We start from the raw sequence: 25,862 nt of genomic DNA on the forward strand, positions 1-25,862 counted from the left end.
CACACGCAGGAGGTGGGGGGGCTGCACCTGGCCAGCCTCCATCCTCCATCTCAGCCTCTTCCTACGGCCACAGGACGGCCCCTCCCCTGCCCCAGAGGCCAGGGGGAACGGAGACGGGGTGTGGCGTGAGAGCCCACCCACCAGCCATCGTCCTGACCTGGGACACTTGAGTGACAGGTGGAGACGCCCATCAACCTCTTCCATCTGTCTCCCCCCACCACCCCATCAGGGCGCTCAGGACCGCGGAGCAAACGCCCCCCCAGCGGAGCCAGGCAGCAATGGTTGTTCCATTGCCTGTAGGAACAAACCGATTCACGTAACAAAGTGACAAAGTACACAACTGGGAGGTCAGAACTTAAGGATGACCAGACGTTCAAATCATTATGCATTTTTTTTTCCTTTGGAAACATTTCTTTGATGGAAGCTTCCAGTTCCACACAACAAAGTAATAAAACTGATTTTCTTTTCCTTCAAAATCTTCAACTATGTCATTCGGGTGGTCCATGGTGCAAATTAGTAAGGTTATAATTTAATTACGTGAGAAAGTCAAACCAGAGTGAACAAAGAATCAGACTGGCATCGTATAGGGCTTACTGAAGCAGAGCCTTGTAAGAAATCTCAGATGAAGGCAGAATATTGCCTAACGCGAATTACCAGCGGCCAGTTTCATAATTAGCATATGAAAATAGAACGTACAAAGCTCTAATTATCAAAAAGTGCTCAGTCCATCAGGAAGAAATGATCTTACAGGTTTTCTTTTCACCCAGCAAATCAGGATGGACCCAAATCAGCCCTGCCCTTCAGGCTTTACCCATCCTGCTGAGACTCGGGGTGGGGGGCAGGCCAGGATGAGCGAGTCCCGCCTCGGGCTCGACAGGACGAGCAGCCGGGCAAGGGCAGAGCTGTGGGTTCGGAGAGCGGCAGTCACCTCTGGGGCCTCCGGAACTTGAACTCGAGGTCCATGTCTTCACGGCTTCATCGTAGTTAGCCAGTGCGACTACAGCTTTGATTTCAAACTTCCTATGACGGGCTTGTTGGCAGAGAATTCCGACCACCACGATGCCCTCTCTAGCACCTTGCTCTCCTGAAGCACAGCGCTCCAGAGGTTTTTATAGAGCTGCAAAAAATACATACAGAACACACACGTATGTAATAAGAAAGATTTTGAGTGTGCCAATGCAACTGTGAAAACCCAGGAAGTTCTCTCCTGTCACTTCATGGAAACATTTTAAGATGATTTAACTTTAATTTACGTAAACCAGTCTTTGTCAGTAGAGAACAATTGTGAAAATGCAACTATAAAGGACCATAATGTGCACTTAATGATGAAGACATCCTGCTTGCCCTTTGCTTTGGAAGTTCTCGTGGAAGGTGGATTCTGCAAGTTGACATTTCTCTCACACCCACGTGGCTGCTGGCTGGCCGGCAGCGGTGCAGCCAAGCAGCAGGATGACGGCTTGTCCCCTGGGCCACAGGGCCTGGGCACGCACTGCCCCCTCTCTGCCTGCCCCGTCAGACTGTGCCGACTGGGCCAGCTAGCCGTCGCCTCAGGGCCCCCCAGGCGGAACTGCTCTCAGTTGTTATCTTAGAGGAAGGTCCCGAGCGTGGCAGGCAGCCGCCTGACACCTCCCTGCTCCCAGCACGGCCAGCGTCCAGGCTGAGGTCCGTGGAGACAGGGAAGGGGCCAGTTTTGTATCTGGCTGATGTTGACAAATGTTACTTTTAAGAAGCCACCCTCCCCTGCACCTGCTAAACACACTCAGCAATTCCGCCCAGGTTCTGCTATTCTTGGCTCCCAGGGAGACACAGAGACAGGCTTTGTCTCCACAGGTCATCAATCCGAGGCCTGGAGCATTATGCTTCACTTACCGATGATCTCAACCTCCTACAGCTGTGCTTGTTCATCTAAAATGAATTTCTGGGACTTGCCTGGTGGCACAGTGGTTAGGAATCGGCCTGCCAATGCAGGGGACATGGGTTCGAGCCCTGGTCCAGGAAGATCCCACACGCCACGGAGCAACTAAGCCCGTGCACCACAACTACTGAGCCTGCACTCTAGAGTCCGTGTGCCGCAACTACTGAGCCTGTGCACCACAACTACTGAAGCCTGTGTGTGTCAAAACTACTGAGCCCATGCTCTAGAGCCTGCAAGCCACAACTACTGAGCCCACGCACCACAACTACTGAAGCCCGTGTGCTACAACTGAGCCTGCGCTCTAGAGCCTGTGAGCCACAACTACTGAGCCCACGTGCCACAACTACTGAAGCCCATTTGCCACAACTGAGCCTGCGCTCTAGAGCCTGCGAGCCACAACTACTGAGCCCGTGCTCCACAACTACTGAGCCTGCGCTCTACAGCCCGTGCGCCACAACTTCTGAAGCCCGCACACCACAACTACTGAAGCCCGCGCACCTAGGGCCTGTGCTCCGCAACAAGAGAAGCCACTTCAATGAGAAGCCCAAGCACCTCAACGAAGAATAGCCCCCGCTCGCCGCAACTAGAGAAAGCCCACGTGCAGCAACGGAGACCCAACGCAGCCAAAAATAAGTAAATAAATAAATTTATAAAAAGTAATGCCTGACATTAAAAATAAAATGAATTTCTTACCCAGGAGCACCTAGTTCAAACCTCAGCCCTTACACCAGCAGGAACACGTGCTGTGTAAGGCACCCTGTTGGGTGAAGCCTCGGGCTGGCTCTGGTGTCAGCGTGGAACCCGGGGCCCCTGTCTCGGGACAGGACAGGACGGGATGGGATGGCCCTCCCCTACTCCTCCGCCGCCCGCCCGTGAGTCAGGGCCGCCGGGCGCCACCTGTTCGGGGCTAATGCTCCCGTGTGTGCTGCCTGCTGCTGGGAGCCCCGTGTCGCAGAGGCCGGCCCCTCTCCTGTGGCCTTGTGAGCACGTCCTCCTCGTGCTCCCGCTGGGGCCCTGGCCAAGAGCGAGGTTCACCCTCTCCTGCCTTCCCTCCCCTCTCCTGTGGCCTTGTGGGCACGTCCTCCTCGTGCTCCCGCTGGGGCCCTAGCCAAGAGCGAGGTTCACCCTCTCCTGCCTTCCCTCCAGACAGTCCATCTCGGCCCCAATCCTGGCTCCGCTACAACCCGCCCGGCCCCTCCGGAGGCTGGGTTTCTCCCTGGCGAAGTGGACGTGGTAACACACACAGTGAGCGGGGATGCCCCGCCCAGCTGCGCAGCCAGAGGACAGCAGGCCCTCCACAGATGCACGGTCCTCGCCGTCCTGAATTCGATGGGGGACTCGTCCGAACTGCCCACCCCAGTGCCTGGTACTCCTGTCCCAACCCCAGGTGTGGCTTGGGCTGGTCAGAGGTCCAGGCGCCGGCCCCCCCAGACTGATTGCAGTGTCCCCTGGGGACAGACGGAGGGTTCCTAGCACCCTACGTTCAGTCTCCTGGGTCAGCAGAAGTCTCGGCAGAAAGAACACGACAGCCCTGGAACCCCAGCACGGGACCTCAACACTTTGAAATGCCACGTCTCCATGGAAACACAGGGACAACCACCTGTGGTAGTGGGCGGCATCGAGCAGACCCGTGGGTGTCGTCCGGCACGGGCACCTCCACGTGGTGGAGGAGGTCAGGTAGGGGTACCTGTGGGCACTGTGAGGGTCCCACAGCAGGACAAAGTGGGGCCACTCTTGGGGGTGGCACTTCAGCTGGAGGCCGGAGAAGACCTCTCTGAAGAGGCGGCATTCCACTTAGAATGAACAGAAGTGCTCTGGCAACAGGAACACAGGTGCAAAGGCCCTGGGGTGGGAATGAGCCCAGTACGACTGAGGAACAGGAGGACAGTGAGACTTCAGTCCAGAGGGTGGGAGGGGCGCGGTGTGAAATGACCTTGGAGAACCGGGCAGAGGTCAGGCCGCGTGGGCTGGGGACACAGGAAGGGATTTGGGTGCCATTTCAGGTGTGGGGCATGTGCAGGTGCAGGGCTCCATCACAGCAGCTGTCTGACAAGGTCTGCTTTCTAAGCCATCATTGTGGAGCGTGGGGAGGAGGGGGAAGAGAGGAGCTTGGGAGCCACGTGCGGGCTGCCGGGGAAGCACAGGGAGAAGGGTGAGGGGTTATGAGCTAGTGCTGTGAGACGGTCAGAAGACCCGGGAGTGGAGAGGCTCCCAGGAGACCGTGAAGAGAGCGAGACAGCTGCAGGGCCCCGAGCTTCGCACAGGCTCGGGCTGACCTCGGCATCACGGCCCAAGAGGGCGGCAGTGCCATCCCCTTTCTCGGAGGAGGGCGGGCTGGGGGACGGCTAACCCGCCCATGACCACACCCACTTCTCCCAGCCACTCCCTCCCTGCTGCCCACGTGTGACCAGAGACTCCCGAGCCACGCCATCATCTCAGGCTCTGCAACGACCGCCATCAGGCCCCAGAGAGCCCCCGGCTTGGGGTCCCGAGTGCAGTGCCCCCAAGCGCCACGGGAGCGGGCTGCCCTTTACCTCGCCGTCAGCTCTGCCGATCGGTGAGTCCAGGATGAAGTCAGGAGGGGCGATCACATCCACCAGGGCAACAGAATCATCTTTCAGCTGTGGGAAAACAAAGTCCGTACACTTGGCAACTCCCGGCATCTCCATGGCGACCACCGAGCAACAGAGCCTACAACCCACTAGCAACGGTAACTCCAGCAGGCAGGCGCATGCGGCTCGATTACTAAAGCCTTATCTTTTCATTGGCCTGGATTTTAGGTTCCCTGAGTGTGTGTCTGAATATTTTCACCATGTTGCTATCCACTCAAGACTTCCAGTGTTCTATTTTTTTTCAACAAGGTACGGACCGCTCGTAAAACTGACGATTCTGTAGCTCATTAATTGGCAACTGTCTTCAGAGGTTTGTCTCTGAACCCTGACTCATCTGGGCAATTACTGTTCCAACAGAGGAAAATATGTCCGGAAAAAAATGTAAGAGAAAAAGCATTTATGAGCACCTGGAAAAGCCATCATTCCAACGCTCTTCGGTTCCCAGTAGTTTTATTACCCTCCCGTCCCATTATACAAATTATTCTTCAATATGACAAGTGGAATTTATATGAGAAGACTCCCAAGAATTTTCTTGAAATGCAAAAAATAGTTTTCTTAAAATAACTATGAAATGCCGTGGCTGAACTGAAGAGAATGCTGGAACGGAGGCGACTTCAACAATGTATTACAGCAACTGTTGAGCAAAGAGTCACAAGAACAGAGGAGACGCAGCCCGCTTCGTGGTTCACATGCTGCCCCGCGGCCCCCGCACACCCTCGGCACCACGGTGGGTGAGGGGAGACGAGCCTGCCCCGCTGCAGCGGGAGACGTCAGCAGAGCAGGGTCCTGGTCTCGACCGGGGTCGGCCATCGTTTAATGTAAGGGGCCCACAGGAAAGAGCCCGGCTTCGTGGGCCGCAGGGTCTCTGTCTCACGCTCACCACTGCTGCGATGGTGTGGACAGACCCACAGACGATGCACAAGGGAATGGCTGGACCAGGGAAGGAGCTGGCGCCCTCCGCCCGGCCGACCCCGGCCTCCCCGAGTCAGGACGAGCCTGGATCTGCCAGGCGGCTCGGGCTGCATTGTGGTCCAGGACCGCCAGCCACCGGCTCCGTGGTGTAAGTGTCACGTTTGAGAGCAAGGAGAACGATGGCTGTACTTTTTATAATGGCAACTCACCACCTGTGGAACACACGAAGGAAAACCTCCTCCTGTTTAAGTAAACGTGGCCTGTGTACGCAGCACGATCACAGAGACACCCTTACCCAGAGCCAATGTGGGGAGAGACGGGCACTTAGGAAACAAACCCGGGGAGAGCCTTAATGCCAACCACAGAGCCATCACCTGGAACTACATCAATTTGAAAGCCCTGAAAGGGGAGAAACGGAGCGGCCTGTCGCCCGTCGTGTGAGACACTGGGCAAAATGCTGGGGACTTTGGTTCATGTCTTACCATCGAAAGTAGAGAAATGCCTCTAACTGCACCGCCCGATACGGCAGCCACGACACACGTGACTGTTTCGTTAAAATTAAAGAAAACTGGACTTCCCTGGTGGTGCAGTGGTTAAGAATCTGCCTGCCAATGCAGGGATCACGGGTTCGATCCCTGGTCCAGGAAGATCCCACATGCCACGGAGCAACTAAGCCCGTGCACCGCAACTACCGAGCCTGCGCTCTAGAACCCATGAGCCACAACTGCTGAGCCCATGTGCCGCAACTCCTGAAGCCCGCATGCCTAGAGCCCGTGCTCCGCAACAAGAGAAGCCACTGCAATGAGAAGCCCGTGCACTGCAACGAAGAGTAGCCCCCTCTCGCCGCAACTAGAGAAAGCCCGCATGCAGCAACGAAGACCCAACACAGCCAAAAATAAATAAATAAAATATAAATAAATTTGTTTAAAAAAAAAAATTAAAGAAAACTAAAAATCCTTGGTCACACCAGCCGCCATTCTACTGCCAACAGCCCCAGGTGGCCAGTGGTGATGGTATGGGACAGCGCCACCCCAGAACACGTCCACCCCCGCAGAAAGCTCCAGTGGACAGAGCGCCGCCAGAGCGTGACGTGGGGCTGGGGCCATCTGACTTTTCTGGGCGACAAAAGTAGAAGGATGCAATAAAAAAGGAAAATACCATGAAACGAACTAAAATTGGAGGCTAACTTGAAATGCTGGAGAGAATTATCGATTTCGCTGTAAAAAATATCATTAGAGCGAGCTGAACGTGTACAGATTCTACGACGGTCCCTGAAAGTGACGCTTCCTGAAATTTCTGACATAAGCACGTTCTCTGTAAGTTTCCCGGCTGTGCTAACGGTTGCACACACACACAAACGAGTGGGAAGCTAAGGTCAGTGAACGTTAATATACAGGTGATCGCGTGTAATATGGAAAACGTATAAGGATATAAGGCGATTTCAACTCACCTGGGCACACAGGGCCAGGATGGCGTTCTCTACCATTTTACCTGCTTGTTCACCAGAAAAGTAGCCACCTGTAAGCAGAGCACTGGTTACTCTGGGGTCTGCTACCCTAACTCCCAAATTACCCACAAATTGCAAACATGCTGAAACAGCTTTCCAAAATAGCCCATTCTGTGTGAAAATGCCTCGCTACTGCTGCCCGAGCCCCACTGCGACCCCTTCACAGAACGGCACCGGCCAGGGCTGGGTTCCTGTGTCCCCCTTCCCGCCAGCTCACTGAGCCTGTGCTGGGGGTCAGAGCCGGGAGCTGGGGAGGTGGAAGCCCAGGAAGGGCGGCCTTGGGGGGCTGGGGGGAGACCTGCGGGGCAGGGCGGGCGGCAGGCAGAGCGCAGCGTGGGCGGTGGCAGAAGGCTGGGCTGGGGGCCGACAGGGGCTGCGGGCACACAGCTGCACCTGCGGGCATGTGGGCGTCTGTAGCCACCAGGGGCTGGGCACGAGACCCAGCTCCTCCGCCTCACCTCCTACACTGCGGCGGGCTGTGCCGTGCCATCCAACAGGCCTAAAGAGGTGGCCCCGATTTTGCTGCGGGACTGGCTTTTGTCTGACTTTTGCCGCAGAGAATGGCGCCCGCTCACTCAGAGTGGGTGGGGTCCTCGCGCCACACCCCGCTGCTCCCTCCACCCGGGAGCCCTCGGGCATCACCTCCCAGGGGCAGCACCAGCCCCAAGAGGGAAAACATGGGTTCTTGGCAAGGGGGAGGGGAAAAAATCTACTCCTCACACAGCCCAGATGTACACACAGAACGGGAACAGATACACAGAATAGCTGTCGTGTTAACACGTCATGGGGGTGGTTAGGAGAAAACGTCTAAAAGGGCTCCTTGGGGGATAATAATGAAAACGAAGGTTGAGAAACTCAGATTTACCCCCTTCCCACCAGTCTTCCAGGAATCAGGCCATTCATCACCGCCTCCAGGAAGCCCTCCCGGATCCCCGGTCTGGGCATTCCTGGGGTGCTGCCCCAGCAGCCCGGGCTCAGCCCTGCGGGCGCCACCCTGCTGCCGTGCTTGTCTTCTTGTGGCCTCTGGGCTCCTCTGCTCCTCACTGAACATGTGGCGAGTGCTCAGTAAATGGCACGGAAGGGGCACCACACGGGCAAAGCAGAGTCTCCTGGGTGAAGCGGAGGGCGCCCAGCTCCTGGGCAGGGGGCTCACCTCGGTACAGCAGGGCCGTGTGCTGGTCCAGGGACCACAGGGCGTAGAGAGCACTGAGCCGCCCGAGCACAGCCCGCAGCGAGGGTGGCACGTGGGGCTGGTGCACGTGCTCGTGGAACCTCCGCACGACCGTGAGCTCCAGGAATGCCAGGGCCAAGGGGCGGCAGCAGTACACCTTCAACAGAACACAGCGCACCGCGTTAGGGGACGCACACCAAGGTCTGCGTGCCAGCAGCACTAGTGCAGCAGGGGACAGACGGGGCTGGGCAGTGCCTCTGGGGAAGCACCATGGAAAGGCCAGCTGCAGCGGCTCTGGACCTCAGGCCCGGCGACCTCTCTCAGCTCAGTCCCATCTGGGACGCGGGGTGACCCCACAGCCAACACACAGGCACGGCGGGCTTGTCCAGCGCGGCCTGGCACTGCGGAGCAGTGGCGTCTCCAGGAGGTGGGCTCCCTGAGAGCACAAGGTCAATTCTCTTGTACCCGGGGCCACAGACAAGGCTACTCCGGGGAATCACCTGAAAGTGACGTCAGCTCGTCCAAGGGTGTGGCCACGCCCCTGCCTCGCAAGTTTCTAAAGATCAGCCTTTGTCTCCCACTCTCCTATCACGTCCAGGAATAAGGGAACCGCTGAACAGGGGCCAAGATGTGCAGCCGTTCCCAGCCGAGTCTTACTTGCGTGTGAGTTCTGATGCTGGCTTTGTTTGTGGAAGCAGGAAGTCACCACGGATCTGGTGACCAATATCCAAAACATCTGCTGCTAATCATTAGCTTTGCTTGTCAGCTTTTCTTTCCCCATCTCTAATTTATCAGTTTACTGTTTTTTTATTAGAACAATTATAGATGCGTTCCTGATTTGTTATAATGAGCATGTGTTGCTTGTGTAATTAAAAAAATAATCCAGCAAGGAGGTGACCGGGGATAGGGCAGGGTGAAGACCTTTATTCGGTGCCTGCCTACTTTGCCCCCGAACATCAGCCAGAATCAACAGAGCGCGGTCCAGAGTGCGGTCCGGGGGGGGCGGGGGAAGGGGGCGCAGTCACCAAGGGGCAGGAGCTATGATTTCAAGGCCTGCTCTCGACTTTCAGAGCAAACACTGGGTCGTCCCTTGGTCACTTCCGAGGCCGAGGCTCTCCCAGGGCCTGCCCGAGACCAGGCGCCCTCAGGAGAGAATTCAAGGGGAGGAAGCTTCCCCGGCCTCGTGCCAGTCTGCCTGGTCCGACCCCAAGACCCCGCTGGGCTTCTGAAGCCGCGAGGGCACACATCCTGCGTCCCCGTGTCCTGCCTGGAGGGCCAGCCCGGGGCCTTCAGAGCGGCTTTGTCCCCTTCCCTCTCGCACATGCCGTGGTGTGTGCGCCCTTGGCTTTGGAGGGTGAGCGTTGGGGGAGGCTGGGTGAGGAGACCTCACAGGAGGGAAGCTGACAAAGCTGACGACGGAGGTGGGCAGGGAGTACCCCACCCTCACCCCAGGCCAGGCACTAAGCTAATAAGAGCCAGCAGTTTATCACCTTGATCCTCCCTGGACCCCACGGATGAAACAAGGTCACGCAACGGGCAAGAGGTGGAGACACAGTTGAACCCAGGCAGGCTGGCCCCAATGTCCACCCCTTCACTATGTCGCTAGAGCATGTCATTACAGTAACCACCAGCACCCCTAAACGTGCTCACGCGCTGTGGGCTCCGCTCTGCGCGGGGACCCTTGCGAATCCCAGAGGCCGGGCTCAGCACTGAATCCAAACTCTCCATGCCCTCCACTTTACTCTCTCCTTTTCAACCACGTGGACTTTCTAGTATTAAATCGCATTGCGTTCATCTTATTTTCCCGTGCAAGCAGCGCACGTCCATTTCAGCTATGGCATCAGCTGGTGCAGGCCTGGAAAGGCGGCGCCACCTCTGACCTCGCCACCCGAAAAACGCATCCTGCGCCCCGCTGAGCTTTGAGTCACTGACGCAGAAGTGATTCAGGGTCGAGGGGACCAGCTTCCAAATCCACTCGGCTTTTCCAAATGTGCACGTGTGGACAAGTGGTTTCCGCCCCAAGCCCAAGCTCCTTGGTCTGAGAAGAGGGAGCGTCAGGGTGCAGCCTCCGAGCGCTGCCGGCAGAACCATCGGACAGCATCTCACGTGTCCAGCAGCTGCTCGGGGTCCTAGAAGCTGCTCTGTGATGGTGGCTGCTATTCTACTCTGTCTCAATCCCAGGGCTCGGACACGCACGAAGCTGCTACGTGTGCTTCTGGAGATGTTCAGATGAGGCCATCAGCTAGCTGCCTGGGGGACATGGGCTTTGGGGGGTCCGCCCCACCGCGACCTCCGCGCCCAGGACGCCTGATGCAGCAGCGGGCTCAGGAGCCCACGTCTACTCCCCACCCCGCGGACTGGGCGCCAGGGGCTGGCTGGCTGGCTCTCCGGGCCGCCCGCCAGGCCACCTGACCTACTGCCTGAGAACCTGAATGAACAGCCGTGGAGAACACAGTGCACGGGCAGTATGTGCCGGGCCTGGGTGGTCACGTGGATGCAGGGTGACGGCCACGCCAGGCCATGGGCAGGCAGGAAGTGTCTGAAGGGAGACATGGCAGAGCCGAGATTCCACGAGCCACAGAGAACGGACCTGCTTCCGCTTCCCATCAGCTCCCCGCTCCACACAGGAGGCTCCGCTGACTCAGGGGTCCTTGACTGGGGCTGGTTTGCCCCCTGGGGCATCCGGCACCATCAGGAGACAGTTTGGGTTGTCACGACTCGGGGGTGCTGTTGGCATCTTAGTGGGTACAGGCCTGGGGTGCTGCTGGGCACCCCACAATGCACGGACAGGTCTCCCAAAATCACACCGCCCAAACATGCATAGGGGTGAGGGCCTCACTCCAGCTCCCGTGTCCTCAACTTCCCTCCCAAATCCTTACACACGGTGCCCGTCCTTGACTTCTCCCGGACAGCCTGTCCTTGCCGCCAGCAGATCTGACCGCACTATTAACAGACGTGGGCCAGTGCCCACAAAGGGTCCTGTATGGTGTCCACTCTGGGGCCGTGGTGGGGACAGAAACACTCAGGGGTGGTCCTACCCCCCGTGGCACAAGCCGCTCCATACTCAATGTTTCTGCCGCTCTGTCATCATGAAAAGCTCCAGAGAGAGACCAGCAGTCTGACGTGTGAGGCCAGGAAGGTCCGTTCCCCTCTCCCTGCACGGGTCCCAGTGCCACGCTCCTCCCTCTCATGAATTCCCGCCCCCAATAAACCTACAGCCCCAGGGAAAAGATTCGGATCCAGGTATCAGTTTCTGGTGTGCTCTGATTTCTGAGTATATTTGCATTTTAACAAGTAATAAAAATTTTAGGCAGAAAACAAACTCTGAACTATCCAAGTGTGGACATCAGCCGTGCAGTGTGGGGAAAGAGCTGGGCTCAGGGGTCAGCTGGCTTGGGTTCAATGCTTGGGAGTTCTTACAAGCAGCAGCAGATAAAGAAAAGTTTATCAGCCCCCCCCCCATCCCCCCGCTGAGTCAAAGAGTGAACACGCTTTATATTTTCACAAAAGCAGCCAGTAACCTCCCCCAAAGGGCACAGAAGATCACACCCTCGGCTGACGGCTCACGGAGTGGCCCTTGTCCGTCAGACACTGTCCTCTGACCCGCACATCCCTGGCCCTGGTTCACGGTCAGCGACTGCTCTGGCTGCCGCCTCGGGCCAGTGGCTGGTTTCCGGGCCAGGCTCACCCTCAGTCTGTAGGGACTCTTTCCTACCGTCGGTTACGTACGTTCCATGCTTCCCCAGACTGGAATCTGTCTCCTGACGTCGCTTGTAGTACCTTTTGCTGTTTAGAAAGGGTGAATGTGTGTGTAGTCAGAGCTGACGGTTCTCTCTTCTTTCACAGCCTCTGAGTTTCCTGTCATACTTGAGCAGCTCGGCCCGCCGAGGGCACGTAAACACTCGCTGAAGTTTCCCTCTCAGGCTCTACTGCTGCTCCGATCACCATACGGGCGGGGACCACATCCCCACAGGACCCTGAACGTCCAGCCCAGGGCTCTGAGGCGCTCTCAGCTGGCAGGATGACCCAGCGCTGACTCCTAATGCTCCGTGATCCAGACCAGGTCTGGAGAATGCAGCCCCCCTCTCGGGTCACCTTCCCCTCCAGGCCCCGCGGCCGCCTTCCAGCCCACATCACGGCCGCTCTGTCTGGCTGGACCCAGGCTGGGTACGCTGGCTCCTCCTATCCTCTGCCATGAGGCTCACTGAAGTGCCCTTACCAGTCAAAGGTCTAAATGTGAATTCCTTCTCAAACGACCAAGCCACACACTCGGGTTCTGTTTTCTGTGTGTGCAGGTGCCGGGCACAGGCCGGCGGGCACGGCTGTGTCGCAGAACGGCTCAGACGAGACCTGTGGTGACCTTCTGGGCAGCTCTGCGGGATGCGGATGTGGTGGGAATGGGCGGCCTCTGTGTCCTCCAACTCTTCGGGATCTTGGGCTACAATGCAGAGAAAGGAGGAGCTCCGCAGCCGTCCGTGTCCGAGTGACCGCGTGTGCCGCGGCCCCAGCCCACGCGGAAGGATCGTGTTCACACCTCCTCTCTCGGGTTCCTGGACTGAACTAGGGTTTCACCGACCTTGACGTCCGCCGAATTCATTTAAGACACAGGTGTGATCTTGGTTCATTCGCCCTCGGTCGGAGCCTTTCCAGTCGAGACCCATCCTTGTGAGCCCCTCTCCCTCCCTGGGGCAGGCATGCCCAGCCGGTCCCTGGATGCCTGCTCTGCTCTGGCTGCATCTGCTCAAGGGCGTGAAGCTGCCCCTCGCAGCACAGGGGGCGGGGCCCTCGGAGGTGATGGGCAGACGCGGCCCCAGGCTCCCGGGGGAGGCTCCATTGCCCAGTGTCCAAGGAGAAGGGATGACACCAGTTTTAGAAGCTTCCTGGGCTACGTTTTTCCCAAATGACACCCGTCACTGTAGATGCACGGGGCCCACGGACCACAGCAGGACCAGATCCCGCGTAAAGAGGTGTTTAGAGCGGCTGTTTTCGTGCTGGGGATTCCAGACACGAGAGGCAGCCCTGTCCCGGAGTGAGAACCAGAGCTGCCCTTGGGCCGATCTCACCAAGCCTCCTTGGAGAGAAGCACGATGACTAAGGAAGCAAATGCAGACAGAGCGCGGGTGGGACCTCACAGGAGTCACCGAGCCGTCACTCTGCTGGTCGGGAGGGACCCTGGCGGCTGATGGGCTCCACTGTGTGCCTCAGGCTCCCACAGCCCCGGGTCCCCCCTCCAACCAGCACAGCTCCGGCCGACGGGCCACACACTTGTCAGGCACCTTAGATATGATGCCCACAACCTCTTCCACACGGGGCAAGGGCGGCGCCACCGTCCCAACAGCAAACCAAGGTGCGGAGAGGTCAGGCCAAGTGCCCGAGGTCACAGGGGCTGAGCACCAGGGCCTGCCACCACCAGGACGTGCAGCTCACCAAGGACACGACAGTGCGGGAATTAGGAGCGAACCGTTAGAAAAGCAACTTTTAAAACAAACACATACCTGACAGTTGTTTCTTGCTTCAAAGTCGTTGCTTCCCGATTGTTTCTCTTGATTTAATTTCTGATAACTCTCGCGGAGCAGGTAACAGACCAACCACTCGTAGGCCGCCAGCGGGACTTCAAAACGAGAAACAGAGAGAACTGTAACCGATGCAACCGCAGGGCGCCTCACCCTTGTCGAGAACTCAGTTCTCCAGTTTACACGTGCGGAAACTGAGGCCCAGAGACGGGGGACTGCCCGCGGCACCCCCCCAGGGGGTGGCCGGGCTGGGACAGGCGCAGGTGAGGGTATTTCCTGGCTCTGCTGTGAGGCCAGCCGTGTTCTACACGGTTCTAGCGGCCACGGAGTCCACAGGGCCACGGAGTCCACAGGGCCACGGAGTCCACAGGGCCACGGAGTCACTCTGGGGGCAGCCACCTGGTTTACGATGAGGATACACAGTCTGGAAGGAGCTCGGATCCGCACGGACGTCGGGACGACTTTCCAGCAGGTGGTAGGAGGAGGGGCTCCCTGTCCACCTGGCCAGCCCGGCCCTGGGGCCCTGGGCCTCACACCGGCCCCCCCGAGGCCTCGCCCGAGAGCCCTGAAGGGCAGAGAGGAAGCACCACGGCAGGGGTGTAGACAGACAGGGGTGGGCTGGAAGGGGCTGGAGGGAGACCCCCGTCCTCCTCCCCATCCCCCAGCGCTGTGCCCGCATCTGCGGGTCCTTCTCGTCACATCTCCGCTAGTTCCGAGGCCTCGGCGACCTCAGAACACACACCCTGCCCGGCAGGACTGCTACCGCCTCTTCCGTTAAGGACACAGGGCGTGAGGAGGAGCCCAGGCACATGGCGAGTGAGCGGGGCAGGGGTTAGGAGTCTGAAGCCACCACGCTTTCACCCCCGACCCAGGCAGAGGGCCCAGGGCCAGGGCGCCCAGGCCTGCGGGACCTGCAGCTGCTCTCGGCTCCGGACTCCCGGGTGGGATCTGGCCGAACTGGGTCTGGGCACAAAGGCGGGCCACAGGGGACCTGGGATCTCCTTCGAGGTCACGCAGCCCGTTCCCTGGGAAGATGACACACGGTACCCACGGGGGTCCTGCTACAGACCCCCGACCGTCTCACGCTGTCGTATCCGTTACCTCAAAGCACAGCTGAGAACTTCATTAAACAGCAAACGATCCGTCTCACTGGGCTGAGGAATCGAGGGCTCCAAGGCTGCAAGCAGCCCGGCCGAGCTCACACAGCTGTTCTCAGGGAGCCCAGTGAGGCGGGGGCGGGGACCTGGGACGAGGCACCCCTCCCAGAGGCCTGCCAGGTGGAGTGGCTGGAACGGGGCCCCCCGAAGTCACATCCATGTCCTAACCCCCTGAAACCTGTGAATGCGCCCTTACTTGGGCACAGGGTCTTTGCAGATGGAATGACGTGACAACACGGGGTCATCCTAGATCAGGGTGGCCCTGAATCCAATGAGAAAAAGGAGAAGCGCAGACACAGAAGAGAGGCCGTGCGAGGGCAGAGGCAGAGATGCGGGATGCGGCCACAAGCCCAGGGACGCCTGCAGCCCCCATGAGCTGCGGAGACGAGGAGCGAGCCTCCCCGGAGCCTCCGGAGGGAGTGCGGCCCCGCCCACACTGGGACTTTGAGCTTCGGTCCAGGACACATTCCTGCTGTTTTCACACCCGGTCCTGTGCCACGGGACGTCCACAAACCAGTGGCCCAGGGCGCTGCCCTTCAGGACATCCCTGAAAAGCCAGGTGGATGCTGGAAACCAGCTCTGATGCCGACGGGGCCCACTCTGACGCACGTGTGTCCCAGGGTCTTTGTGGCTAAACTCTTCCTGCCAGATGGACCGTCACCAAGACGGTAACAGGTGGGCGCCACGGGGACTCAGATTTTCCATGATTTATTGACGTGGCAACAAAACCCAAGGAAGTCGCCAAGGCCAGAAGCCGCTCAGGCTAATTCCTGACTCCAGCCAGAGGCCCCACCATCCCAGGACGCAGCAACCGCGGCTGCTCCGGACTGTTCCCAGACGCTGCCCGGGCAGGCGACCCTCTGCAGAAGTGACCGGGCTCCCCGAGGGTCCCGCACCACGTGGAGCCACCGTGCCTGACGTCAGCAACCTGTTTAGTTTGCTCTGTGCTCCGCGTGAGAAGCAAGCTTGATACGTGAGTTGCTGGAACGTTTTTCTTTAGAAATTCCACGTTTAGCCCTTAATTCTTCAGAGAGAAGTGGGTCACGCTGCTCTGTGCCCACACGGAAGTGGGGAGCCCCCAGCGAGCACACAAAAGGTACAGTCGTAGCCGGGCGGCGTGTGGGCCACTCGGAGAGTCCGTCTGGGCGTGAGGAGTCGTCGGGAACAAACGGGGAAACTGGCACAGGTGGGCGGTAACGCTGCTGCTTGGGGGGCTGCTGAAGGCCCAAGACAAATGCTGCTTCAACTGCAGTCCTCAAGGCCTTCCCGGTCTCCTGGGTCACAAATGGCCTTTGAGGAGCTGCCACACGGGGCCTCCTCGGGGCTCCCCTGGCTGCTTCCCTGCATCCCTCGAAGGCCCTGAGCGCCGCCTGTCTCCCCATGCCGGCCCCCCAAACCCAGGCGTGCTCCCAGGGCGGCCACTGTCACTACCGTCAATCACTCCGAGGTCTGCCCACCTGCATGGCCTCTCAGCGTCGGGGCTCCCCGACACGCCCACCGGGCACTCAACGTGGGACACCTGAACTCCCAGCTTCACCAGCACCCACCCACCCCGGGGCGGGGCCTCACCTGGCCCTCCATCAAATGTACCACTCAAGCCGTCCTTTCCATCTGACCATCTCCCCTGCCCTCACCCAGCTCTCCCAACTCTCTCCTGCACTGCCCCTGCCCGGGTTCTGGTTTCCTGGCTGGTCTCCCGAGTCCAGCCTTGCTCTGCGTCGGCACCAGAGCATGCCTTCCAAAGTGGGGCTCTGGCCCAGGTGCGGCCCAGAAAGCAAGGCTTGGCCACCTGGCCCCAGGTCCTCGGCTGGCACACAGCCCCAGGTGTGGGAGCCACCTGCTCTCCCATCACGCCCACCCCACGGCTCCTGTGTGGCTGACTGCCCCCCCCCGCACACCGCTCTGAACCTCCAAGACCCACCTCGCAAGCCGCCTTCCTGGGAAGCAGCTAAGCTCACACTGCAGGGGTCGCTCTGCACCCACCATTCCCAAGGGAGGGCCCCAGCTCATGGTGGCGAGCCCCCCACGAGGGCGGGGGCTACCGCATTCCCTCCTGATACCTTACAGGGGAAACTGAGGCTCAGAGAGGTTAAGCATCTAGCTCGAGGTTACACAGCTGACTCCAGACCCTGAGCTCCCAACCTCTGGGCGGTGTGCTGACCGCACCATGTACCCCTCTGAACACGTGATGCTACACAATCCTACTGTCCTGTGTATGTACACAAGGGTCAGAGCAGCCAACACGCTGAACTCCAATTATTTAATATTTTTGCAAATAAGCCAACTAAAGGAAAGAACTGGGCCTCAGTTATTAAGCGACGTGCAGCTCCTCAACGCTCAGGACCATTTGTTACACCCATCCTCAGCACACACGCACCCTCAGCACATAAATCAGAGGAACCAGACAGAGAACTGCCCCACCCGGCCCCTCCCTCTCCAAATAAACCTTTTAATCCCTGAAGGAAAAATCTCCTGACCTTGCAGACAGCCCTTGCTCAATACTGGAAAGGTCCTGAGTGTCCAGCCCTACGGAGCCCCAGGGTCATATGTCATTTACGGACTTTTTACCAAAAATGCAGCTGAGACAAAGGCTGGCCCCGAGATGTGGGACTTGATGATCGAATGCCCTGGAGACCAACGGCTGGCCGTGGGCGCCCTTCTCCACGTGGGGAAGATCGTCAGTGTTGGATGCCAAGCCCCTGTTGTCAAATGAATTTTGTTTGCGTTCTTTGCTCCAGAAAATGTTTTCACTTTGTTGGAACGAGCAGAAATTAGAGCACCCACAAGAAAAACAGATGGCGCTGCCCTGGCGTGCTTCCTGATGCCGGTGCACAAAACAGCTTCTGCGCCCACAGTTCCAGCGAGCGGGGAAGGGACACAGCAGGCATAGCGGACACATCCTGAAGCTGGCACACCACGTGTTTACGTTCTGATTTTACAGTGGGGGACAGTATTAGGGGAAAAAATTCCGGTGGGGTTGATGTTATTAGAATGATTAGGTCATTCCCGGGGGCTTCCTGGAGCACCATTTGGGGAGCTCTGTAACCATCAGAAAGAGATCTTCAAGTGTGTCCCTGCGTCCTCTTAGCGCTTTAAAAAGGGAGATGAAGGAGGTGAGTTATTGTCAGAAAAGCTGTAACAAAGCGTGGCGAGGGAGACGAAGCAATTACTAGCAGCAACGTTTCTGGCTGATGATGGTGATGAAGAAGATGGAGGAGAGACGGCTGGCAAGTCAGCCCAGCCGGGGTCTGACGCCTGCTCCGGCCGCTGGCACGCACTGGGGTGGACTGGGCAGCCGTGGTCTCCTCTCCTGGAGACGTGAGCAGCGGTGCAGCCCGGCGGGGTCCCCCAGAGACGGCACGCCCAGTGCCCGCAGCTGCCGATGCTGCGGTGTGTCACACGCCCTCCATCCTCCGAGTAAGGGAGGGGGCGGCTCCTTCACCCGGAGGACCCGGCGACCCGCCCCCAGGGGACACAAACACTCCGTAAAGCCAGGTGCCCTCCTGCCACGCCGAAGGCTCTCTGCTAACAGCGTTCCGTGGAACACACAGCATCTAGACAGCGGATTTTGCGATTAAAATCACAACCGTAACACGGTGGGGGGCCAGGAGCAGACCCAGCGCCCCTTGCTCTCTGGCAGATGGGCTGCCATTCCAGCTTCTGCCGGGCACAGTGCCCCCTGGAGACACGGAGGGAGTGTACTTACCTGACGAGTCCAAGCAGTCCTCAGGGCTGCAACCCTCGAACCTGTGGCCAAGGATGTTGGGATAGGCTTCCAGAAAGTCCACAGTCTTCAGCGGGCTCTCGATGCGGGCACCGCCTAGGAGCACAGCCAGTGACTCAGGAGAGCCAGGGACCCCCCCCCCCAACCCCAGGGGATGTCTGGCAGAAGGACCCCACCTGGCCCAGCCCATCACTTCAGACGCTGGTCCATCCCCATTTGATCACACATTTCCTTCCTGCAAACCCAGGGTCCATCCTGACAGAAGAGCTAACTCAAGGGGGCCTGGGAACCGCACCCTCCCACCCCCAACTGGGCTGCAGGGGCACCAGCCTCCTCACCTTGGTCCCGGTGCACCAGCAGGCCAAGCAGGTAGTTGCTGGTCTGCTGCAGCAAGACGTTGTTGTCGCCTTCGTATGTGCAGTTCGGGTCGTTGTCATCTCTGAGGTCTCCCAGACGGTTCACTGCAAGGAGGCCCCAGCATTCTCGTCACTGGGGGTGCACATGTGAGAAGTGCCCCCCAACCCCCAACTGCCACCTGGGACTCTGAGGTCCCAGGCCCGGCTGGACCGGATGAAGCACTTCCCACCCTGCTCCCAGTGCCGACTCCACCCCCGACCCGCGGTGTGCCCTCTCGATCCAGCTGCTCCCTCTTTAAAGACATATTGGTGACACCCGCAAGGTCCCCAGGAAGGGAAGCGGGTGGCTCCCCATGAAGTCCCAGTGCCGCGCTCGAGAAGCATCTGCTGGCATCAGCCTCCCTGTCCCTATCATGAGCCTCTCAGGTCACCTGGCAAAGCGCCCTCCAGTGGGGTCACTGACAGAGCTGACTACCTGAGCGGCGGGAGGGTGCCCTTCTTCCTCTTCCAACTGAAGGAACCCTTCTTTTGACACGAGACATTTCAAATGTCTGAAGACAACTCTCGTTTTTCTCTCGTCTTTCCTACCAGTGAAATAACCCAATTCCTTTGCAGATTTTATAAAGTATGCTTCCCAGATCCTCACCACCTAGGTTTCCATCCTCTGACAGAGAATATTCTCCAAACGTGAGGCTGAGACGGGAGAAAGGGTAGGACCTAACTGCTCACACTCACGTATTGCTATGAACAGCCCAAGAGGGTGTAAGATGTTCTGCAGCGGACGTGAGGCTTGTGGTCACCTATGACACGCTGATCGTCTTCCTCTGACTTGCTGCCCATGCCACAGTTAGACCACTGAACATGAAGGGCTAAGAGTGCCCTTAGAGAAGTGATTTGCAACTGATATTTAAATCTAGATAAACGGCTTTACATTTATCCCCGCTGAGTTGGGCCTCACTGGCTTCAGCCCTGTTTGTATTATGTGATGACACTTCCTTTAGTCATTTTTGTTGTCTGCAGGGCTGCATGATTCAAGTTCCTCCTTCTAAACTATTTATAGTGTCTCTATGAGCTATAACAACAAATAAATACTACAAAGAGCATTGCACAGAGGACAAAACACATGGATGAGTAACTTCTGCAGCCCCACGGTTACCCACACGTCAGTAAACGTGGAGTGTGGAGGAGGGGAGGGGCCCCCCTGCCTGCTGCCCCCGCACGAGGAGTAACTGGGACACATCCCAGTTACTAAAAGCTCCTAAAAGGCTTCCGGAGGAATAAACTGTCAAGAAGGTCTCTGCCAGTTCTGTTGTTGCCTTCTCTGAGTAACCAGACTTCAACCAATCCGTTACTGAAGATTAGCACATGGGCAGTTAGGCAGGTAAGCTGCAATAATGATGATGACCACAATAAAAATGATAATAATAACAGACCAAAATAACCGGGCACACGCCATATGCCCCCACTGTGCTAAACCCTTCACGTGGGTTAGTTCACTTACTCGTTGCAAAAACCCCCGTTGTGCTATCCTATCATTAGTCCCATTTTATGGAGAAGAAAGCTGAGGAGCGGTGAGGGTGGGCAGCTTGCCCGCGGCTATGAAGCCCGTGACCGGCAGAGCCGGGATCCGGTCCCGGGCTGTCGGTCACCCCTCTCTCCACCATCCACCAGCTGACCGAACAGCTGCCAGTGTCAATAAAAGCCAACTCTCTTTTTCTAAGTTTCAGAATTTTTCTTCGGAACAAAACTTGGTGCCGGTTTACTGCCAAAGTCATTAACTAAAAAGTTCCAATTCAGATGAACAGATAAGCTCCTTTCTGTTCTGGTTTTCGGTCTCCACGCTGCCTCGTGACACCCGGATTTCGACAGAGGAACATCAGGTGGCAGCGAGCCGAGGGACTGGACTAGAGCAGGGGTTGGCAAACTTGCTCTAGAAAGTTCCAGCCAGTAAATGTTTTAGGCTTTGCTGAGACGGCTCAGCTCGGCGAGTGGAGTGGGAACACGGCCACAGGAAGTGTGTAAACGAATGGGCGTGACCGGGGGCCAATAAATCTTTATTCACAAAAACCTTTACCCACAGAGACAGCCTTTGGCCCGCAGGCTGTCGTTTGCCGACCCCTGGCCGTGAGCCGCATGGTGCGGGCGAGGACAGCAGACCAGCCCACGTGTCCCCAAAACCTACTGGCCAGATAGCCGTGTCCTCCGCACGCCTCCCGGCACTCCTGGATTCCGCGCTGGGCCGTCCACGAGGCCAGGGGCTTGCCGGCCGACGCCAAGGCGTGGATCTCGCGTCCCAGCTCTGCCTTGGGAGAGAGAAGCCAACGAGAACAGGTGAAAAAAAGGCTCCGACCCCAGAGGTCAGGGGTCAGTTCAAGCACAGCCTCAGAGGCTTACGTCCCCTCCAGTCTAATCCGAGGTACCCGACAACTACAAAGGAAAGAAACCCAATTTTAGTTTAAAAAACAGGATTCAACTAAACACGATACCCTGCAGTACAGTCACACAACTTCATGACAGTGAAAATAAAGGACCACAGCTCTGCCTAGCCGGTAAACACGGGGTGGGAGTGCGGGGGAGCGGGAAAGGCTGATCGCAGAAGAACATAACGTTATGACTCGGTTTACGCGAAGTTTGCAGCGGAGACTAAGAAGAAACCCAAGGGGTGGGAGGCGGTGCTGAGACACTGCCCCCAGGGGAGAGGGTGGCAGGCGGCCCCAGAGGACTGCACAGACATGGCCACTCGGTCCACACTGCGCGGAGGGCCCAGCCAGCATCCCCAGCCTTAAAACGTCTAGTAGATACTCTTTCGCCTCGACTCTATGTTCAATATGAACAATTACAAGAAAGACACACACGCACACCCGCTAAATAACGTGATGTGTTTTACCAGCATTTTCAACTTCAGAGAAGGGCTACTTTATAACCTGTGCCTGGGCTGAAGCACTGAGTTTCAGAAAGAACAGAGCTCGATGACACTTCAAAACATTTTTAACAGGACAACTCCATTGTCAGCTGGCAAAAGTTTCAATGACTCACGCTTGGGAGAAAAAACACGCGTAACCCTGCACTCCTGATGAAACGGTCTTCAGGGTCACGGTCGTCGCGGTCGGCCTGACTGCTCAGCAGTGCACACTGCCGGCAACCCCCCCCCACCCCCCCCCACCTCTTGACTCCTGGATGTTTACGCTGAATATTCCAAAACGTGCTAATTTGATACAGGCTTTTCAGGGTGTGGTACATAACCCCGATCTGCACCATTCCTAATCAGTTTTCAGACGCCCTTGGTGTGATTCACATTTCACCGCTGCCCATGAGGCAGCATAAGGGGGGAAGAAAACAACACATGAACCGTCCACATAGAAATTAGCGGAGGACCCCTTTCTACGAAGGGGCCGATCTCAGTGGATTTGCACACTCATTTCTGGAGCAAAGCCTCGCCTGTCAAGTCAAATCCAGTCAGCTGGATTCAGACCTTTGTCGGGTTGTTTACAAAGGGATCAGAACCGTGAAATCGACGGAGGGGCCGGTAATGTGGATTTTGCAAAACCATCATGTTCTCAAGAGGAGAACAGCAGCTGAACTCACAGACGGGAACCAGGAGACGTGTCAGCACATCCTTGAGAATCGGGAATGTGGACACGTGCCTGACACGTTCCCATCGCAGCGAGGGCTCCAAGAGGACACAGCCCAGGGGTCAAGTCGGACGGAGCCTTCATCCCCGCAAATCCACGCACTGAGGTTGTTTTGAAAGAAAGGCTGAATCTGTGCTGTCCAACCCCAGTGAAATTTAAAGGATGATAAACGCTGCGGAGAAAAGCGGAGACCCTCACCTGCCTGGTGCTCCGGTCTTTCCCCAGAAGGCCTTGCTGAAGCTCCACCAGATCCAGGAAGAGCGATTTGGAAAAGTGGTCCAAGGCATAGGCCGCGGCCAGGTACGGAAGTAGGCGCCATTGCTGAAACAGACAAATCCCTGCCTGGAGACCTCCAAGTGCCCCCAGGGCCCGCCTGCCTTCCCGGGTGGGCAACAGGGCTGGAGCGCCAGGAACCCGCTGCCCACCGTCCCCACTTGTTGCAGAAGGTCCTGCATGTCTCCCGGACCCACCCCTGTGACACCTGCCCCCCGACGCTCTTCCAGTGCGGCCAGGTCTCCCGCACCACCCTGATGACCCCACTCAAGGAGAAACTGTGCCGTGTGCACCGCCCTGCACGGCCCCCTCACCGCTCTCCCATCCACGTGACCCCTGAGCCAGAGCAAATGCTGATCTACAAGAGAACTAAGAAAGCCAGGTGGCCGTGCCTGAGCGCGGGGCCCACCCGGCGATGCCTGTGCTTTGGGAGCTTACGGGCGATGAAGCGACCAACCCCCGAGCCAGACGGGGAAACAGGCTCACGGAGAGCCGAGGGAGGGTGTCTCTTTCACCAGTGCACATCCGCTGTTGCGTGGATGGAGGGGGCGGGGCCTGAAAGGACCTGGGAGACAGGTGCCACCATCGGCAGCACGATGGTCACCTGCCGTTTCCTGGGTGTGGTCACGGTGCCAACTGCTTCTCATGCACTAACGTATTTAATCCTTACAGCCACTCACAGAGAGGTCTTATCACCAGTCCCAACTTATAAAGGAGAAAACTAGAGCACAGAGAGGTTCAGTGGCTTGCCCAAGGACACACAGCAGGGAGGGGGTGGACCTGGGGTCAGGAGCCCAAGCATGTGGCTCAGGTGGGCTCTCGTGACCGCTGAGCCAGGCCTGATGCCCAGGCAGTCGGACGTGCCGTGACCTCACCAAGGCCACGGGGTTAGTGGTGTGGTGGACACTGTGCCAGCCAGGCATGAACCAGGCACTGGGCTTTTCCTTACTTGTTTATTTGGCATTAAAACAGGTTCACGGCCATAGCAAAAGAAGTGTTAAAAGAAACAACTTCGATTCAGTTACAATTTCCTGAAACTTTCGCTCAGATACACCTTTGCTCACGCTTAACTGACCAAGACCTGGGTCCGATTTAGCTGCTGACTCTGGCAGGAGCCACCGACTCGATCCTCGGGGACCCACCTGGAACCTGGGGACAACCACCAGCCCACCTGGTGTGCAGGGCAGCTGCACGGTGTGCACGGAAGGGCTGGGGGCTGGGGGCACCGGTGGGGGCTCGCTGTGATAAAATGCATCCCCCGCCCCGCCCCGGCGTCCAGGTGAAGCTCAGCCTGAGCTGCACCTTTGCCATCGAGGGCTGCCTCATCTCGGAGGACCTGGGAGGTGAGCATCCCCTCTGCCTAAGGACGTCACCACGAGCAGGGTTGCCCACGCAGCCGCTGGGTCCTGGGGTCACTGCCCAGGGACGGGACGGGCGCGTTGGAGCGCGGCCCGGACGTGCAGGGCCCTGCAGGTGGGCTGAGCGTGCACACCTGCTCCCTCGGCCTCACCAGAGCGCCTCCTGCTGGTCGTACACGCTCCTTTTCAACTAAAGACCGCTCATCGAGACCACGCGGGGCCCCAGACGCCGCACTCCTTCCCTGGGAGTGTCTGTCACTCCCGCTGTGAACTCCCGAAGAGGGCTGATCAGCGACCAGTAACCCCGGTGCAGCGACCTAAGAGAGAAGCTATGCCTGCACGCGGAGCAGAAAGGAAGTGAACTCACGCCTGCGCAAGCTGTACCTGCATCGGATACTCCAGCACCGGTGCTTCCTCCTCGTCTGCTGGTCCAAACTGACGCCTGGTGGCTGAGAAACGCAGAGCTATGGACACGGCCAGCTTCAGGTTCACGACGGACATGCCCGCGATGGCGACCCGGCCGGAGGACAGGCTGCCCAGGGACTCGCTGAAGTGCTGCCTGGCGTCCTGCAGGAGGAAAGCAGGTGAGGGCGGACCCGGGACCCGCAAGCTGCCTCGGGGACGGGCAAAGACGTGGAGGGGCGCTCCTTTATTCATTCAACCCTTCCAGGCCCTGCCCCCGGGGCGCCCCAGACACAGGGCCCTGGGCCCAGGAGGCCAAGCTGCATGGGGGCCGGCGTCCCCGTCACGGGAGGCTGTGGGGGGGCATGGAGGATGCCCAGTGACAGGAGGACGGGGCCCCGGGCAGATGCACCACCTGCAGAGACCTGCAAGCTGCCCCCTGGAAGTACGAAGCCCTGCTCCCGATCCCACCGAGGACCGGACAGCGTGCTGAGAGCAAGGCAGGAGCCGAGGGCAGAGGGCACGGCGGGCACCGACATTTCCTTCGTAGAACAGGCTCCTTCCCCCACCCCCTCACCCCCGACCTGGGATTCCTCCTGGCCCATCAAACCACCATTCTAAGGGGTGTGATGGTCATCTGTTGTCCTCTGTGATCTTTGAAACTGGGTAATTGCCTGCGTGCATCTATTTTTAATGTGTGGTAAATCACAATGCACTTATCGCTGTTTCCAACAGTGGCTTGTGCTTTAAGGGCCGTCGGCGGCGTTAGGGTACATCCGCCCGTAAGCCTCACCAAATTATTCGATCACGTACACCTCCCTTACCCTCTGCTGCTTCTCCCGGGTTCACTTATTTTACTATTCGGGCTTTTCTTCCAAAATTATGTCCACTCTGGTATTTGTATGGCAACACTTCAAGCCTCTGGCCGAGAATATTTATTATGTTCCCACGCACGAATGACAGTCCAGTTGGATTTAGAAGAAGCATGTTTACAGTTGTCTTCCCTCAGTGGTTTGAAATGTCATCTCGCTGACTTCTTGCGTCTGGCGTTGCGCCGCAGAGCTCTGAGACGAAAGGGGGTTTCATTCCGTGGGAGGTGGCTCAGCGTCCTGTCTCCGGAAGACCTCAGCATCTTCTCTACGAGGTTCTGCCATTTCTCCACAGTGAGCATGGGATGGGAGATCCTGACTCCCCCTGTATGCGCCCCTCCGTCAAGGTTTTCTTCCTTCCTTACTTTAGAGACATTTATCTTCATCATTTCTGCAAAACATTGTCTCCGTGGTTCTCTCCATCCCTTCCTGCCGCCTCCTTCACTCTGATTTCCAACCGC

General features: G+C 57.9%; 1 protein-coding gene across 4 annotated transcripts in view; it reads right to left on the reverse strand.

Annotated features, from left to right (window-relative positions):
- Positions 1–372: 372 nt before the first annotated feature.
- Positions 373–25,862, reverse strand: part of ACOX3 (acyl-CoA oxidase 3, pristanoyl) — a 47,608-nt gene continuing 22,118 nt past the window's right edge. The window contains exons 9-18 of one of the 4 annotated variants that reach the window (XM_082464360.1): positions 24,515–24,697; positions 22,698–22,820; positions 21,050–21,170; positions 18,850–18,972; positions 18,494–18,607; positions 13,613–13,728; positions 8,100–8,274; positions 6,890–6,957; positions 4,450–4,536; positions 373–1,117 (exon numbers count right to left, since the gene is read on the reverse strand). In XM_082464360.1, the coding sequence (XP_082320486.1) occupies positions 998–1,117; positions 4,450–4,536; positions 6,890–6,957; positions 8,100–8,274; positions 13,613–13,728; positions 18,494–18,607; positions 18,850–18,972; positions 21,050–21,170; positions 22,698–22,820; positions 24,515–24,697 (1,230 nt within the window). In that variant the 3' untranslated portion in view covers positions 373–997. The remainder of the gene's footprint in view (positions 1,118–4,449; positions 4,537–6,889; positions 6,958–8,099; positions 8,275–13,612; positions 13,729–18,493; positions 18,608–18,849; positions 18,973–21,049; positions 21,171–22,697; positions 22,821–24,514; positions 24,698–25,862) is intronic. The other 3 variants (XM_082464361.1, XM_082464362.1, XM_082464363.1) reach the window with 3 other exon arrangements.

This window comes from Balaenoptera physalus (assembly GCF_965194825.1).
Source record: "Balaenoptera physalus genome assembly, chromosome: 5".
NCBI classification, from domain to species: domain Eukaryota; kingdom Metazoa; phylum Chordata; class Mammalia; order Artiodactyla; family Balaenopteridae; genus Balaenoptera; species Balaenoptera physalus.